Below are 18457 nucleotides of genomic sequence, written 5' to 3'. Positions count from 1 at the left end.
CTTACCAATGTATGTGATTACCTAGAATTTATAAATATACTTATTTCTCTTCATATGGATATATACACATATTATATATATATTTTATAAACAGTGAAGACCAGATTCTAGCTTCTACAGATTTAACTGTGGGCAAAACTCCCTCAGTTCCAGGTTTCTGTCACATTGTTCCCTGCAAGTCTTTTGTAACTGGAAGCTAACCTGAGTCCAATACACCACCCACCACAGAGGTATTTTTAAGTAAAGAAAGACTTCAGATTTTTAAGAACAGTATCCAACAATGTTACTGCAGCCAAGTTTTAGCTCAGAAATAACTTATGAGCGCTCATAATTCCCTTAAGTACTTAATTAGCTATGCAGTTCCACCAGCACTTCTCTTCCTGTTTGACAACACTATGCTCTGGCAAGACATGAATTTATCAAATCTACCCCATTAACAACAAGAAGAAAAGGTTATTCCCAAAGCTTGTTCAGCTAACACCACCACAGTTGCAGCTTGAAAGTGTTGGCAGCTACAAAGTGGCTAGAGCTTCCTGGAAAGATGAGATATTTTGTTCAACTGAAACATTTCCCATATAATCGTTGCAAATAGATGCTTAAAACATTTCAAAGTAAATTAGTAGGTGCTAACTACAAAAAGCTGCTTTCCATGTTTCAGATGTCCAAATAAAGTGTAGTAAAATCATAAGTAGCTGTTTCCATGATTCAGGTGAGGCTGTAAGACTATATGTTCTAAAAAACCCAAATCAAATAAACCCTTGGTGCAGTGCCTCCAAACCTGTCAACTGGAAAGAATATTCATTTCATCGAACTGGTTTAGATAATGCTGTCACCTCCACAGATTCTCAGGGTCCAGAACTAAGGAAAATGTCAACTCTTAGCTGGATCATTACCATGGTATTTACTGCTCATGGACTCACAGAGTACAGGCATGGAAGAGATTTTTACTTGTTTTATTGGCCATCTTATATATATATTTCTCTTTTAAATAAAACAAAGATGATGTATACACTGCAAAGGAAATCCCTGAAGAAAGCTGATGGAGGGAATGTTTGGCTCCATGAGGAGCAAAGAAGACTCTGTTGGTTATTTGTATGTAACCAGTCACGTTTCACAGTGCCTTCCCTTTTACAGAAATCTTCACTAGTGCTGCTTTTGATCATCTCCAAACACAGACTGTCTCCACTTGCAATGTTTATTGCTTTGTCTATATTGTGCTCCTACCACAAAAACAATCAGAAGAAAATGAGAATACTGCCTATTAAGTGCTGATTCTGTTGGTCATGAAAAGCTATTGAAACGTATGAAAAAAATGAAGAGTTATTCAATAAGCTTCTCAGTGTATCGAGATGCCTGACTTCTAAAAATAGTCTGCAGAATTTCTTACTCTGCCAAGCGATGTTTTCTTGTAATTACAAGAGACTATGATTATGTTTTCTTTCAGATATTGGGCTATCAGTGTCACAGTAACCATGCCTGGGAGAGAAAAGGGTAAATCACTATAGTAAAAAGACCATATAAACAAAATATAAACAGTGGATTGCCAATTGTTAAATAGACACACCAAAAAAAAAAAAAAAAAAGACAAGAGAAAAGAGCTATGAACACACTGAAAGCTGACAGGAAAACTTTTAAGAGCATTTTATCTTCTAGAGGGAGTTGATATGAAAGTGTGGAAATATCTAAATGAAATGACAGGTCCAAGTCTGTTTCTACTGAGGTTAAAATATAATAATAAATCATAAAGTTATCTTTTAAAGGGGAAATCCTAACAGTTCATACACTATATTTGGAGTTTCTATGAAGGGCATTTCAAACTCTGCTTAGTTCACTTTCAGCAACCCACTACCATATTCTCCATATCACCACTATATGACTGATCAAGAGGCGGAGAAAAATGCTGAATGGTTTGACTAGTGTTTTAGATGCTGAGTTGAAGCAAAACTTGGAATGCTCCCATTCATTCTTGCACCCAGACCATACAGCACACTGTCAGGAAACAGTATCATACTTTTCCATCAATGGCTCTTGGAGATGTACTGAGTTGGAAACTATAGGTTGAGGTTGTGAGATACAGTGAGTGGATCAAAAACTACATCATCTCAGAAAGACAAATGGTTCAAGAACAGAAGATTTGCAACGATGGAGCAAAAGGTGATGGAAAATATGCAGAAAGTGAAGGTGAGGGGAAAAAAGAACTGAAACTGTAGCACAAAGCAGAAGAGATCAAAAGCAGTGAGTGGATGGGAGACAAGGGGAAGAACTGCACAGGAATGGTATGAGAGTGATGGGAAACAGAATGATTTACTGAGCAAGACACACCATACATTAGTAACCTACACAGAAAATGAAAAAGGAGAGGCCAGGGAAAAATTGACATCAAAGATATATAAAAAATAGTGTGGGTTTGGTTTTTTGTTTTTTTTTTTTCATTATTCAGTACATCTTTTACCATTCTTTAATGCTATAATTCAGATGACAAATGCTCATTGTGTGTAGATATATAAATGCACATATGTATGTATACATAAATTATACACACATCCATTCAGTACAGTTAACATGATCCAGCTCCCATCTGGAGTGCATTTCCTGAGGGAATGCAGGCCAAACAGCCAACCACCTCAGCCTCAGCTCAGAGCCTGGGGCTGCCGCCTTGTCCCAGGGGGACAGACCCACCATCAGTGCACACCCAGACTGGCCGCTGGCCATGGGGAGGTGAGGGGTATCGCGAAGCGGGGAGCATCCTTGCAAGAGTTCCGTCTCCCTGTCCAAAGATCGAAGGAAATGAGGAAGAGCACAGCTAATGCCCCAGGCGAGAACATATGTGCATGAACGCAGCGTAACGGGGAAAGAGGCTGCTCCCAGAATTTGTGGGACACAGCAGAAGCTTGAGCTGCTGCTGTCAACCACACAGCACACAGAAAGGAATCCAGTTCTTACCCAGAACTATATAGATGTACCAGAGCCTTTCCTGGAAAATCTGGGGTAGCTACAGGCTTTTGTGGGCTGTGGTTACCTGTCAAGCAGTCAGTAAAGTAATCATGCAACTTTCATTCGTCAGTATCAGCAGAGAAACTCGGCCAGGGCAAAGGACACAGTAAGATGGAAAATCACAACTATTATGAGTGCAAGGGCAAACTGTACTATTTAATCATTTTTGTCCTAAATCTGTTTTATGGCCAGACACCATAATGAGCCATATGACAGAAATCAAGATAAAGAAATGCGCTTGAAAGCATAGACGTGATTTATTGCTTTTATATCTGTCTGCTTTCTTCCTTCTCTTCCTTTTCATATCTTGGACTGAAATAACAGAAGTTCCCACCGCAACAGTATGTAGCTGAGCAAGTCACCTAGATACTGTAGATATGTTTAGAAAAACTTCTGGACAAAGTTATAAATAAGCCTTGGATACGGCTATTCTCATTTTTGTTCTTCATCATGTATCTTTGTTCTCTAAGGATGGAATGAGAGTCTAGTGCCAGTGGAAAGACAAACTGATCTATGACAGGAGCTGACATGCTCCAAAATACTATTTTGGCCTTTAGAGAAGACAAAAGGGGAAAACAAGTACGCAGAGTCATTAGGGGAGGGATTCTGTTTGATTTTATGCACTGCTTTTCTAAATCCCCTCCTAAACCCTTTTCCAAACTTCCTCAGAACAAAACCTCTAGCCAAAAGTCAATATATCATTATGACCATTTTGTTGTCAGATATATACTTTAATACCTTATGCTTTAAGCATCACAAAGCTATAGGGACATCTGAACAATGCTCTCTTTACTTGACATTTCTCTGTTTGCAGGAGTAATAGGAACCTAGACTGCATATCACTGAATATGTGACTTTAAAAGAACACGGTCATCAGAAGGGTTTTCTCAGATCTCCTTCCATTGCCCTGGGCATGCAGAGCCTTTTGCTGCTGCTTTCATGTTTTCATCAACTACGATTTAAAGCTTTAGTTTCTCCTGTTTTGTGTAACTACTGTAGGAGTCTTTCAGAATCTCACTTCCGTGAAGGTTACAAAACCCTATCCCAACTCTAGCAGAGAAGCATTTGCAAGTAATTCATCCACCTCTCCCTCTCACGCAGCAGGTAACAGCAAAGGACCCTAGAAAAGCATAAAATGAAGCAAGTGTAATAAATCTTCAGTACAGTCAAACTCAAGGAGCTCATTAGCTGATACTTACGGAGGCGTCACTCCTTTTGGGAGGCCTAATGCGTTGACAGAAACGGGCGGTGGCTGGGATGGCAGCATGGAGCTGAGAAAAGCTGCTGGAGACTGGCCGGAATTAGGAAATCTGGGAGTTGGAGACAGGCTGTGGGAAGGTGATGAAAGTGAAGGAAGAGGAGGGGGTGGGGGAGGGGGAAGCGGGAAGGAATCACACGCCGGATATGTTGCGGCTGGACTAAAGACAGGTGGAGGTGGGGGCGGAGGAGATGGAGAAGAAGGAGACCAGGCGTACTCCCCTTCTGGAGCAAACTGCTGAGAGAAAGGGGGAACAGGCACTCTCCCAAACTGTTTCTGAGAGGCAGTTGGAGACATAGGAGAAGGAAGGCTGGAAGTAGACGATCCTGAAGACGGAGTCACGTAACCCGAGGCAGGGCTGATGTTCTGCGCAGCAATGAACTGCTTAGGCCGAGCATAGTTGAAGGAGCCGGAAGACTGCATGGTTGGGGAAGTATGAGAGTTAAGAATACTCATTGGCACAGGAGAGGTGACAGACTGGCTGGCCTCAAGCTCCTGGAAGGAGGGGGGAGGAGGAAAGGAAGGAGAAGAGGGAGGGTGCTGATGGTGATCAGGTTGCTGCTGGTGACGATGCCGCTGGACACTTTCTTGCTCCAGACGAATTTGGTTCTGCAGCTGCTGTATTTTTATAGGGTCCCTGTAGGAAGGAAAAATAGACAAAAAGATGATCAGACATGCAGTGCTGGTCGGAGAGGAGGTAAAAGTTCCACTGAGCTATGGTCTAGGGAAGTCAGAATGCAGGGAAGGTTCAAAGCATTTGCAAATCTTGAATAGGCCTATCTCTTCACAGATAAAACATTACTACAAAAGTCAATTTTTGGAGCTCACGAAGGGGGAAAAAAGTATATGCATAATAGAAGTTAATTGAACCTTCAGTTCTTAAAAAAGGTAAACTCTAAGACAATTTGAAGATGCTTAGGATATTTTAAAGGAGCAATCCAGATAATGTAGGTAATGGTAAAAGTGCTGAAATTCTTAAGAAGGTTTCTTTTCATTTCTTGCCTCCTTCATTCAATGGCCCTGTTTCGATAACAAGCCTCACCTATTTACTCAGTGGCAACTTCAGCCTTGATTTCTGCTGTACCCTCTGCAGGCCAATCAGACAGACCTAATTACTGCCATGATTTTAATGAGATACTAGGAGACAAGGGACCAGCTTCTGCGTTGGAGCCATCCGTGCCTCTGTAGATGAGGAAAGAAGATTTCAAAGCAGCATTTGTAGCCTAAGGAAATGGTGAACTGAGGTTCTCCATGTCTTTAGTCCCACTTTCTTTTTCCAGGCTTTATTCTTAACTGTAAGTTCTGAGACATATCTTAGTAGATACTGAATACAGATATGCAGAATTGCTAGTTGCAGTACTGTCAGCTTAAATGAAAATGAGAATTTCTTTTAGAAATGCAGACAGTCACTAGCAGAACAATAAATACTAAAAAAACTACTATGCAGGGGCACTCAAAACTGTTAATTAAGTAAAAAAAAGAAAAAAGGCAAAATGTTCAGCAGTGAAGCAAACCAGACTATGCACTGGGATGTTTGTGTTTTGATTTGTTTTGTTGTCCACAACACAGGCATTTGATTGACATTGAGATCAAAATTAACTGTGTGGTCTGTCATCTTAAAATACATCAGACTGACTTGCTTAAAATTGTCATGTTCCAGCTGGAAATCATAACTTTATCTCAACACTCCAGATGTCCACAAAGTTTCAGCATATGCACATATACCTTTTCTGTATATTTAATACATAAATACTTTCTTATATACAAGTGTGTCATTGTTTATATATAATTTAGGTCATTTAAGCAGAAATTTTAGAAGCTGTCTGCTTAATGCATGGCATATGAATGTATGATTCTGGCACAATACACTTTTGTTGGTAGCAACAACATTAGAAATGGTAATATCATCATATTTTCCACTCTAAGATTAATTTTGATATTCCAACCATCCACATTTCCCAGAAAATGTTTTCTGACAGTAATTCTGCTTATGGTCTCAGGCCAAAGGAGATTGTTTAGATAAGAAAAATGGGAACAAGCTTGTTTAGGACAAAAAAGTGACAATCAGTTATTTACGTTTAATAGTTGCTTTTTACTTTCTTTGTCATAAAGTTGGTTCAACTCTAGCAACGTCAATCATCCCACCAACAACACATATTTCGGTACTTAAAAAGATATTGCATTGTCCTTTTTAATTAAATCAGCAACAAGAATATTGAAATGGTGAAGTTTACTTGTAAATTATATAATTAATTTTTTTAATGTTGACAATAGAGATTCTAAATCCCTATCAGTTCAACTTTTCACTCCGTAGAACACAGGCTGAAAGTTTTTGTTGGATTTTTGCTAAAATATGTAAAAGCCTTCTTTCCTAAACGGGCTAAAGCAACACAATTTTAGTTCCCATCATCATTTGAATTTCTTGGCTGAAGACAGAAATGCTTCAGGTCACCTCTGACTGGAAAGTCCTGTATGATTACCACTTTCAGCTCATTCTCTGTCTTTAGTCTGATTATTTGCAGACCTACTGACTGTAAAATTCTTTACAAGTAGTATTTATTTTATTTTACATCATAATCACCCCCAATGATTTTTTATTTATTACAGAGAGACTAAGGTTAGGAAAAAAACGGGGGGAAATTCAGTATTGTAAATGGTGTATTGAATATAGAATAAGTTTATGTGTCTCCAACACTCCTATGTTTACCCAGAATGTGCTGCAAGCAAGTAAGAGCGTCTTGTCTTAAGACTTTTTTTATTTTCATTGCCAAGTCATACGGCAATGTGCCCAGATACCAGCATAACACAAATGACCATCTATGGCCCTGCCAATGGTACATACACTACTACTGCGCCTGCCACCGAACTGCTGCTGGACCAGCCCAGGCAGTAGACAAGACCAGATTCAGGGTACATCTGTAAAAGGTTGTCAGGCAAATGTGAGGTTGCTCTGCTCTCACACTACGCTTGGCTTGAGGACACAGGAATACACATGGCTGTAAGTCAGGGTTTATTAGTTCAGGACAACACTAATTCCATTTGCAAAGCTTTTGTTCAGCTTAGGGCCCAGACAAAGCAATTGCATGTCTGATTGAAAAATGACATGCAGACATAATCATTATCACAGCAGTCTATGTAGCAAAACACATGAAGACCTTCCTAGAGCAAATTTTCATTCCAGTGGTAGAAAATGCACAATCCGTGTCTGCAAAGAATTGATCTCCAACTCACAGCTATTTTTTAGCAGCAGATGCTGCCCTATACTCATTAATTTCTTGTCTTTATATACTCTGTTTTCCTTTGTAATGACAACAATAGCGGTGGAAGCTCTGCATAGGTACGTCACTGAAAGATAACGCTGCTGTACCACAGATATAGAAAGCCCAGCAGTCAAAATGATCCAAAGGATTTGGTCTGTTATGTTGCCCCCATTAGTAGAGAAACAAAGAAGGCAGTTAAAAAATATATATATATAAATAAATCAGTTTTTGGATGAGATTACAGGAAAAAATTAGTTTAATTGTAATTACATCCTCTTTCCAATTATCTGAAATATGTTTTGCAATCCTGGTGTTTTAAAGGGCACACGTGCTTTCAGGGAACACATAAAGTTTGTTTAAACAAGAGAGAATAAAACTTATTTTCCATGTGGAGTTTTTGGTTTTGCCAAATAATTAGTTATAACAACGTAAGAATGAACCCTTAAAAGCAAATTTTTAGTGAATGGCAAAAGTAAGTAATTAAAAAAATCATAACCAAGGTAAAGTGAATATTGAGACACTTCAGCAACTTGATGAAAAGCAGGCCTAGTAGTACATAAATATTTTCAAAAGTTTTGCTTCAGTATTTGTAATTTTTTTCAACACCAGATATTTTTAACAAAGGTTTTTCTATGCATTTTCAGATGTTCTAATAGGTATGCTAAAACAGTTGGAAAAACGCAAACAGTAAAGCAGTAATATTTCAATGGAAGCAGACACTGGTTGCAGCAGAGATGAGGTTCCTGGCCTGCAGTGCCTGGGAGAACACTGGCACGCACAGGTTCAGTTCTGGGCACTTGGAACACACTCAGCAAGGTGATGACTTTGAGAGCTAAATGACAGTGAGAAACATTCAAAAGCAGCTGTTCAAAGGAAAGACTAGACACATTAGGTTCCTTGGTGGGCAACTACAGAACACTGTCTTTTAAAAAGCAAAATGCTGTGATTGTATGAGAAAACGGTGGGCAGAGATGATCAGAATCTTCTCTAAGGGTGCCAGTACATACAGCATATTTTAAGTTATTGAAGAATTTGTGTCCTGAGTTACACAGTTTGTTTAGATTATAATAGGCTGGTTCATCTTTTTATCCCATTTTCATAATGTTTTTCTTCCTAATACTTTCTTTGAATCACATTGTTTTGAAAACTAACAGAGCAGTCCTCAATTTTGAGAACTAAACTGGTAACAGCTATCATCAGGAACTGCAGCTCCAAGTCTAGGCCGAGACAGGAGACAGGTATATGGTTGTACATCTCCAAGTCTCAAAAGGACCTGGCTACTGGATTGCAGAGTAGATTACAGCAGATGGCACTTTGAGGTGGTGCAATAAATCCTTCTCAAAGTTCTCTGTCAGGCTCACTCACAGGTTTCCAATATTCGGATATGTACCAACCTTATTTTTATCTTACATCTCTGGGTTTATAGAGAGCATAAAAAAATATTTTTAAGCACAAAAGTTCATATGGAAGCCTTTATATCCATTCTGTCTTGGGAGAGGGGTTTCTCCAAAGGCTGTCCAAGCCTTGAGAGCAATCAGTCATACAGAAAACATATCCAGGTGGTGTCTCCCACAAAGTGTGGTAAGGGCATTCAAGTTTACTCGGTTTATTACAACACAACATACAAACCACCACAGAAAAAGAACTAAGATTAAATACATTTTTCTATGTTATAACTTCTAAATTTTCCTGGTTTTGGCTCTCCTTTGTCCTCCTTCATGACATTAACAAAAGAAAAAGAGCAAACAGAAAGCAGATTAAAAAAGCAATTTTTGTTTAAAATAAAGAATACGATTGGAATCATCTCCCCAGGGAAGTGGTGGATTCCCCAGCATTGAACACTTTTAAGATTCATCTGGACAGGGTGCTGGGACACCTTGTCTAGACTGTGCTTTTGCCAAGAAAGTCTGGACCAGATGACCCAATCCTTGTGGTCCCTTCCAACCTGGTACCCTATGATTCTATTTATCTTACATATGGAAGAATAACAGGCTTGCTTCCATCTCCAGTCATTCATTCCTGAGCAAAAGCAGACTGGCCTCTTCACTATCCTTCCAGCCATCTGCCCCTTGAGAAACCGACAGTCCAGTTCTACACAAACATACTAAAAAATACATCCAAAATGAAAGCGCAGGAATATTTTGAATGAAAATAACCAGAATTAACCACACTTAAGGCTGAGCTAGTTTTCTGAGTTAAGATTTGAAACCAATGCCCCAAAAGCTCTGTATTCATATCTTGGTGTAACAACTACCCTTCTACACTAAATCTATCTTCCAAAGAAGATTTAGCTTCTAACTCAATCCTAATGCTCCAGAATCATGCCAGAGCTCTACAAAAAGGGAAATAGCCACCATCATGCTGTATTAAAAGGCAAGGGCTCTTCTCAGGTAACACTGACTTCCACGTCAGTAAATATCTATGTTTAGATATATTTTTATATGTATATATTTATATATGTATACAACGGATGGAATATTTTCTTAGAATTTAGTAACAAATTAAAGTTGGCATAAAAATCTGTTATACCTCTCTAGCTCCTTTGCAGCCCAGCTGCATGACTGGTAGGCAGAGAAGGAATGGAGAACTGGAAGTGCTGGGGGCTGCTGTGCTTCCCTCAGTAGACAAGATTCACAGCGCTTCTGCATCTGTGGCTCTTCGGTAGCTGGTGTGGCAGACTTGCCATGTAGCTGTTAAGTTACCTCTGAAACACACTGCTTAATTGGTTTTTTACAGCCACAATGGCTGTATTTTACTGGTATAAAAGGTACTATTTTCTAACCTTCTTCTGACAGTTAATATTTCAGACACCGAAATGCACATACCAACTCATGCAAAATTTTACAGTAGTCACCGATATGTGGAATTGTCCTCTGACAAAATTCCTAATATAATTCAAGGTTTCCCACCAGATTTATCAACAGTTGAGAGTTGTTAAAAATGAAAACATCCTAAGCTAGCAGTAGATGAATTAACAGCTGTACTAAAAATACTCAGAATACAGTGGCAGTTCCAACTAAATTGTATCCACCAAAGGAATATTTGTTCATTTTTAGAAATATTAAAAAGTACATATATGACAAGGCACTAAGGTGAAGTGAAGGGAGAAGGGATGTCCCTTTTTACAAAAACTGCAAAGGATTCAGGCTGTATTAATAAAAATATATTTACCCAAGCATTAAGCTTCCTGATGTTGAACAATCTCCTGTATTGTGAAAAAGAAATCTGGACTGTTCTAAATCCTGCAAGGGTTCACATGTATGCAAGACTGGAATTATCAGTTCAAATACAAACTTGAGAGGGGGTGGAAGGAAAAACAAAAATTGTCACCAGTCTGGGTTCTACCTCACAAATATTCAGAGATATTTTTGTCTTTACTAACAGATTTCAGGGAGGATGCAGTGATGTCATTACAATTTAATCCTTAAGTTGAATAACTGGAGAGCTACAACTAGGAACCATCTCAGCCAGCTGCAACATTTTAACGTTTATTACTTGCCTTTCAAAGCTTAACAATTTGAAAAATGCAGATTTGTGATAAATAATATTTTCCATTTTTCAAGTTAATATGCAGAAGCGTTTGTAACTAATTTCACTGTAACGTAACACACTCTCAGGAAAATTGGAATGGTGCAAAAGTGAACACAGGTACTGTATTATGAGCATGTTATGAAACTAAGCTTGACCTTGCATCTGAGAAACTTCATATGCACAGAAGATAAATGTAAACCATCTGCATTTTACCTGCACTGTTTGAGAACTCTCTTGTAAGGAAATCCTGCTGCAATTTGGCTGTTAAAGACTTTCCTGTCTATCCTAAACAGTGACAGTTGCACCTGTGCCCATTTTCCATTATGGCTTGACTATCTGTCAAAGGCATCAAGGTAATTTCTGTACTAAGGAAACCAACAGTAGTGAAAGTGCCAGTATTCAGCCAACACAAGAAATTCTTTTAGGGACAGGAACCATTTTTCATTTCTCTATACCATTGCAGGGACATTTTTCAAAACATGTACCAGTGAGATAACATGTTCAGCCTGAGTACAGAAAGAGAGGAAATTGTGCTCTTGTGCACACCATTGTTCCCAAAAGTCATAAAGACACAATACAGTTCTAGTAAAAAGGCTAAACACCATATCTCTGGTAGAGTTAGAGCATAAGAACTAGTGTGGTCGTTTAAAATCTGTCTGGTTTGGTAATTGAGTAGCGTTACATAACCAGTGCACACAGGTAACAAGTTTTACAGATAAAGGAAGCAAAACACTGTTATGTTATTAAGAGGTAAATTGTAACAAGGTGTTAATAGCAATACAGGTTCCAATTTACAGCTGAATTGGCTCAATGTGTAGGAAATTATGACTTGGTATGCAGGAATGAACTAGCCTGAAAAAGAACAATTAGGTATTTTGCCTCTGATTGTGCTACAGCATGTGGAATGTTGTATTCTGTGCTGACTGGTATATTCAAAGAAAGTATGAGGAAAAATATACATATCAAAGTTTGAAAAACTGTACTAGCCTAAAACCAAAACTGAACAGCAAAAACATGGATTGCCACTCCTCTTCTAGATGTAGTACGATACATTTTTCCAGTGCTGGCACTGGAACAGCACATGAGCAGTTGTTTGCTTTTTTAAAAAAATAAATTTTAACTTTAATACATTTGATTAACAAGATGTTGTATAAGTCATCACATTTCATCTACCACTAGCTACCAAAGTTAATAGATTTGCTTAATTTATTCCTACTCATGAACAGTTAGTTACAGAGGGCTTAAAACTGGACCTGTTTTCAATATTAATATTCTAATATCTGACAAGTGCCTGTCCTTTGGGTTACACATAAAGATGAGTGCTTCTTATTACTGAAATAGATACTTTCGGGAGGAAGAATGAACATCATATTAAAAAGAAAAAAAAATAGAGTAGCTACTGGATGCCCTGATGTTAAAGGGAACACACAGTTGCTGTCAGTGTGTTTTTATGAAAATCAAAATTTTAACTATGTTTTAAAACTACTTGACAAAATTAAGTTAGTTTTAAAACTTTAATTCTAGGCCCTTTTACCAGCCATTCTGTATTCACAAACAGCTCTGACATCTGAGCAGGCCGCTGCCTCATGGATATTACCAGTTGACACATCAATAGCACTGAAACTCACTGGAGATATCCTATTCTTAAGATACTATATGGAAAGGAACCACTGGAAAGAAAAACAATGCATAAAACCTGGTGTTTATATGAAATAAATAAATACATCTGAGATTCTCCCACTACAACAATATGACTTACACACTACGTGTCAGCACCATTTTAGTATTTTCGAGTTATAGTACTGTACCAGTCTTGCTGAAGTCCTTCTATACACACAAAAATAACCCCATGAACAACGTACACTGTCTTTTATGGAAGGAGGAGAAGCACAAGGAAGTAGCAGCAACTGCTAAAGACAGTAATAATCTTCCAGCCTGGTTCTCAAGAGCATTGGAAAGCGAAACATTACTCACAACTTTGGTGATATTTACTCAACCGACATAACCCTAACAAAATTACATCTTGTGCTCGATCCAGTGCAGGATGCTATATCCCTGTCAGGCGATCTAGGTTGGTAATCTCAATGAAAGTTACGGCAGTGAAAAGAAAGATACTTTAAAGGACAAACAACTGTGTAGTCACTCTGCATGTTGCAAACTTCCCAGGGTATCTGAAATTACTGCCGTATTAGGGATTGGTGTCACCCAGAGACATTTGTAGATCTATTGGGAGAAACTTTCCTTCCAGATGCCCTCTTAGACAGCCTTTTAAAAGCGCTGGTGAAGTATCTCATGTATTAATTGAAGAAATAACAGCCTTTCACTGCTTCCCTTCTGTTGTTTTGTGTCACCTGAAACAGGGAACAAATAGCTACCCTCTCCATGTTACACAGCTGCTTGGCCCCAGCTGCAGTTACCAGTTTATTCAGGTACAGACAAACTGCTTCAACTTTCTTCTCTGAACAGGCTAGCTGATAGACAAAGCTCTGGTTAAGTTAAATATTCACTTTGTGGCAAAGAAACTGAATACAAAAATAGCTGAAGTGTCCTCAGTGTTCGTGCGTGTTGCAGCATTGCACATAAACACTACTGCACAGAGCTGGCAAATGCTCAATCTGTTCATGGCCAGGAGACTCCTTGTGGGCTCACTTGTCACAGAGCAGAATGAAAACTCCAACATGAGCCGGCAAGACAGCAGCAACAGAACATCTTAGTAAAATGGAAATACTTGACAGTGTAGCAGATGTATCTTCCGTCAGCTATTGCATTTAATAAACTAAAAAGAACTCTTTGTAGACTTGGCTGTAACAGTAGACATAACTTTAACTGCTCATATAGGCTGATAACATCTTTTTGGTTTATCGCATTTCTTTCTATCAGTAACTTGCATTGTATTCAGTGATACCTGCCTGATGAATACTTCTGTCACCTATTTTGTATGAGGAACAATCTTTTAAGATGTGGTTCTCCATTCACCTTGCTGGACTAATTTAGAAAATAGAGCTTACAAGGTGTTGTCACTTCTTATCTGGCCAGACATGAGTTTGGGTTTTTGTTTTGTTTTTAGAAGGCATTTTCTCATAGTATAAAAGAGACAAGAAAAACTATGATACTCAAAATATTGTTAAAGCACCCTTACATATGCAGAGCTACTGCTTATTACTTCATGATAAACATAATTATAGTGAAGATGTCTTAGGCAAATCCTAAGGTCTAAGTACACTTGCAGCCTTACTCCGTGACTGAATTCTACACCTCACCGTAATGTCCCCATTGATTGTTATAAAAACCAAATTGAATACCTACTGTAAGAATTACTGAGCAAAGGCAAAATCCACCCACAATACACAGATGTCACTGGAGTCAAAATATACTTTTAATTATTCAGAATATATTCTGCTCCTTAACACCTTGAATAGACCTGACCAGAACTAATCACATTCCCTATCATCACAAAGAGAAACAAGGTAACCTGAAATTACATACTTTTGGACACAGCCGCTCAACTTGAATTAGTTACTTGCACTGGCAACACACAATTCCAAAATATTATTTCCCTGGTAAACAGATGAAGAGGTTTTACAGCTAGAATTTAACATTTTTTTACCTGCTATCTAACTGTACAGTGCATTGTTCTGAAAAGCTTAAATGGAATACCTTACATATACATGACAGAGCAAATAATTGCTTTTGTACCTTTGCTTGAAAATACATTCCATAAAGATGATTCACTTCAAGTGCTATTTATTTCTTAATAGATCAAGTAACCTTAAGTATGGGAGCCTCGTGCAGTAAGGACTTACCTGAATTAAACTGTGCCTGAAGTGATGTATAATGACATAAAAAAGGGGCTTGTACAGGTAAATTTTGTAATAATAAGCACTTGTTATGGCCAAATACTTTGCCAATGATTCTGAATGGCTGGTCTTTTCTCTAGAACTGTTCTGAATCTTGCTTAGCTCTCAGTGAAAGGGGTCACCCTTCTTACCCAGAGAAAGTAACAGAAAGGACCAAGTTTCATTTTTGCTAAATAAAATAGTAACCAACATGGTGACTGGCCAAAAACAAGGAAGCACATAGACTGGCACTTCTCCTAAGGGGAGGGTAAGGACACATCTGCATTTGTGCTTTAGCCTGTGTTAGAAATGTGCTTTTGAAGCAAATTTCCAACTGCCACCACTTGCTTGTTCTCCAGTTTGCATCTTGGAGAAGCCTCTCAAGAACATGAGCTGATTTCATAGAATCATAGAATTGTTTTGGTTGGAAAAGACCTTTAAGACCACCAGGTCCAACTGTTAACCTAGCACTGCCAAGTCCACCACTAAACCATGTCCCTAAGCGCCACGTCTACATGTCTCGTAAACACCACCACTTCCCTGGGCAACCTGTTCCGATGCCTGACAACCTTTTCCCTAAAGAGATTTTTCCTACTATCCAATCTAAACCTCCCCTGGTGCAACTTGAGGCCATCTCCTCTCATCCTATCACCTGCTATTTCGGAAAAGACACTGACACCCACCTCACTCCAGTCCCTCTACAGAGCCACTTTTGTTTCTGTGTACTAGTTGCTAATGTAGGCAATGCATACAGAGTAGACGTATAAACTAGCATGAGATGTCTAGCTAAACCATGCAATCTAGAAGGCATTTAAAAATAAGTGTGTACACCACAAGACACTCTGGCTTCCTATTTTATGTAAGTCTCCGTTTCCAAGAAGTTAAGCACATATCTTGATAAACAAATATGCTGAAAATTAAACTCTTCCTTTAATTTATAGGGTTTCTTGAAATATTTTTATATGTGTATATATCACATTTAGGTATAATATATTAAAAAATAGGGTACCGCGCATATTATTTAATGTTTACTCATCCAGAGACAATGTATGGACTGGCCTAGACAGAAGTTTTACTATTTTATGTGCTATAGTACAGATTTTACTATTTGTCTGCTGCTGACCTCCAGAATTCAATTAATTCTGTTCCTTCCTCCTGCCTGCAGTAAAAACTGCCCAGATAAAACAAACATGTTTTATTTGTCTCCAGTTTGATCACAGGGTAGTCTGCAAAAGCTAGTTACAAATAAAAGTATATTCCTCAAGGTTTAAACCCTTTTTTTCCCTGACAATTACGATGAAAGATTCTCTCTTGATGGACTCATTATTTTGATGACTCATGCACCTTCTTAGACCAGAACTGATCACTCTTTGAGAAATAATACTGGCCTAGAAACAGAACGTGTATGATTTGAGGATCTCAAGTTATATTTTCCCATATTTAATTATTGAGATTAGATTAATGTTACAAAGAACATTCCAGAAGGGATGATGAGAAAAATGGTTTATCTATTCCTACAGTGAAAGGCAATTTTGTTTATCTTTAGCAACAGCAATTTGTGTTTTATCCTTACTGAAAATAGTGTAACATTAAGTCTGCACAATACACTTCCTTAACATAACTAGAATATTCATATTACATTTGAAAACTACTGGTAAATTACTGTTAGTGAAATTGAAATAAAAAAATAAAAAAATCCATGCCTTTTTTCCATGATTGTTTTTAAGTGCTAATGAAATGTAAAAGTATCAACACACATGTTTCACACTGATGTTGACACTAAATATGTGTCCAGCCTTCTGTATCACAACAGCTTGGACTCCAAGCTACCCTTTACCTCACAAACAGCTGAAATAGAAAGAAGAAAAATATTATCTGGCTGAGGTTTGATAAACCACCTATAGCTCCATATTGAAAAATATAGTTTTGGACTTGTAGGTAACTTGACAATAACAAAATTGCTTCTTTCTTGTCTGTTTCCCTGCCTCTTTCCTTGGACTATCACCACCTCCTCACCACTCCTTGGGAGCTCTGGCACTACCTAGAGTGTATAACAGCAAGACAAGTGACTTCACATTCTACCTCACTTCACGTGCTAGCTTCTCTAGAAAAGCATGCTTTGCTCTTCAGAAAATACGGCCTAAAATACCTTTGTCTTCTGCAATTTTCTACTGTGAACTAAAGGATTATTCCAGCTGTCAGAATCTGCATGACTCTTGTGTCTCTGAGCCAGTTTGGTAAAGCTACTCTGAAGTCACAAACAAAACTTACACAGTACCTTGATTCTGTTTTTCATTTGAAGGATTCCTCTATTCCTTTTCTGTTTCAGGGAAAAACCTCAAACACACCACTAAGCACAAGAGTTACTCAGTAACAAAAGGTTTTGGATCATTAGAGGTCAGCTAATTTCTAATTCATATAAAATACCATGGTAAGTTTTGCAGAATAAGGAATGACTAAATGAAAAGTCAAATAGCTAGAAGCACATGAGAGTGTTTTAAAATATTGTAGGTTTTTGTTGTTTTTGTTGTTGTAGAGGACAAAATAAGACAAAGACATTTAAGTTCTCTGACTGGTTGTATCAGGTATATGTCTATCAGGTAAAGTGGGCACCCAGACTGGCAGAAAGGCTGAGCTGCTTAGTATTTTTGTTTGGAGGAAAACAAGTTTGTTCTCCAACAGTCCTCCTCTTTGGTATGCCAAGACTCTAACGAGCCCATGCACTTAGACTCACCACATCAATTACATTCTCACGCCCCAAAGGCAATGTTGTCTGAAGCTGCCCAACTTTCGGTCATTTCATAAACCTTCAGAGACTGCAGTTTTCCAAATGGATTTCAAGACTTCAATATTAAAGTTACTTAAATAATAACTAATCCACCAGGCCTTAGTTTTAAAAATGAGGAAATAAATGTTGCTAAGCAATAATTGATAACACATAATTCTTGCTGTACACTGTCCAGGCAATACTTCACAGATTAGTTATGTCTGATCGTCTACACTAGGGAGAATTTTTGTCCTCAAGAGCCTAATACTAGAAATGGCATCTCATGACCCAAAGCTTTTTGTTCTGTTTAAATTTGTCTTATGTTTAAAATCTGATATTTGAAATTAAGAGGAATCTGTAAGGCAAAAGGCCCAGCTTGATTAACACACTTCATAATTGCAGGAAATGTTTTTCGACCCTTAGTTGACTCGAAATCTTTTCTCATGATTTTTTAGCAGCATGATCTACTTCCCTAATGAATCATTCAGAATGAATGAGGAAAGATCTGCATACTTGGAAATAGCAACAGAGTCTCGCAATCATTTTGAAATCCTCTATATATTAAATAGCTTTATGTTTTCAAAACAAGCTCCAGATGTGTAAAACAATGACACTTGATTTGTGATAGGCCTAAAAGATCATTTGCCTTTTTCTTCTGGCCGTGCAGCACTTCAGTTTGCTGTCACGTTGCTCTAATGCTTCTAGTCAAAAGGAGACACATAGAGAAATGTTCTCATCACTTCATCTTTGGCATCTCACATGAGTAGTAGTACAGCCTCCTAAAGCTAGTGGAACCTCCAGAGTGCAGTTC

General features: G+C 38.1%; 1 protein-coding gene across 1 annotated transcript in view; it reads right to left on the bottom strand.

The window, feature by feature from the left end:
• PALLD (palladin, cytoskeletal associated protein) overlaps positions 1 to 18457 on the bottom strand; it is a gene marked incomplete at both ends in the record, with an annotated part of 193699 nt that overhangs the window by 30689 nt on the left and 144553 nt on the right. The window contains one exon of the mRNA XM_080343535.1: positions 4194 to 4889. Within this exon, the coding sequence (XP_080199661.1) occupies positions 4194 to 4889 (696 nt within the window). The remainder of the gene's footprint in view (positions 1 to 4193; positions 4890 to 18457) is intronic.

Source organism: Nesoenas mayeri (assembly GCF_963082525.1).
Source record: "Nesoenas mayeri genome assembly, chromosome: 4".
In the NCBI taxonomy this organism is placed as follows: domain Eukaryota; kingdom Metazoa; phylum Chordata; class Aves; order Columbiformes; family Columbidae; genus Nesoenas; species Nesoenas mayeri.
Note: the sequence above shows the minus strand (reverse complement) of the source record. Positions and strands in the feature narration are given on the sequence as shown.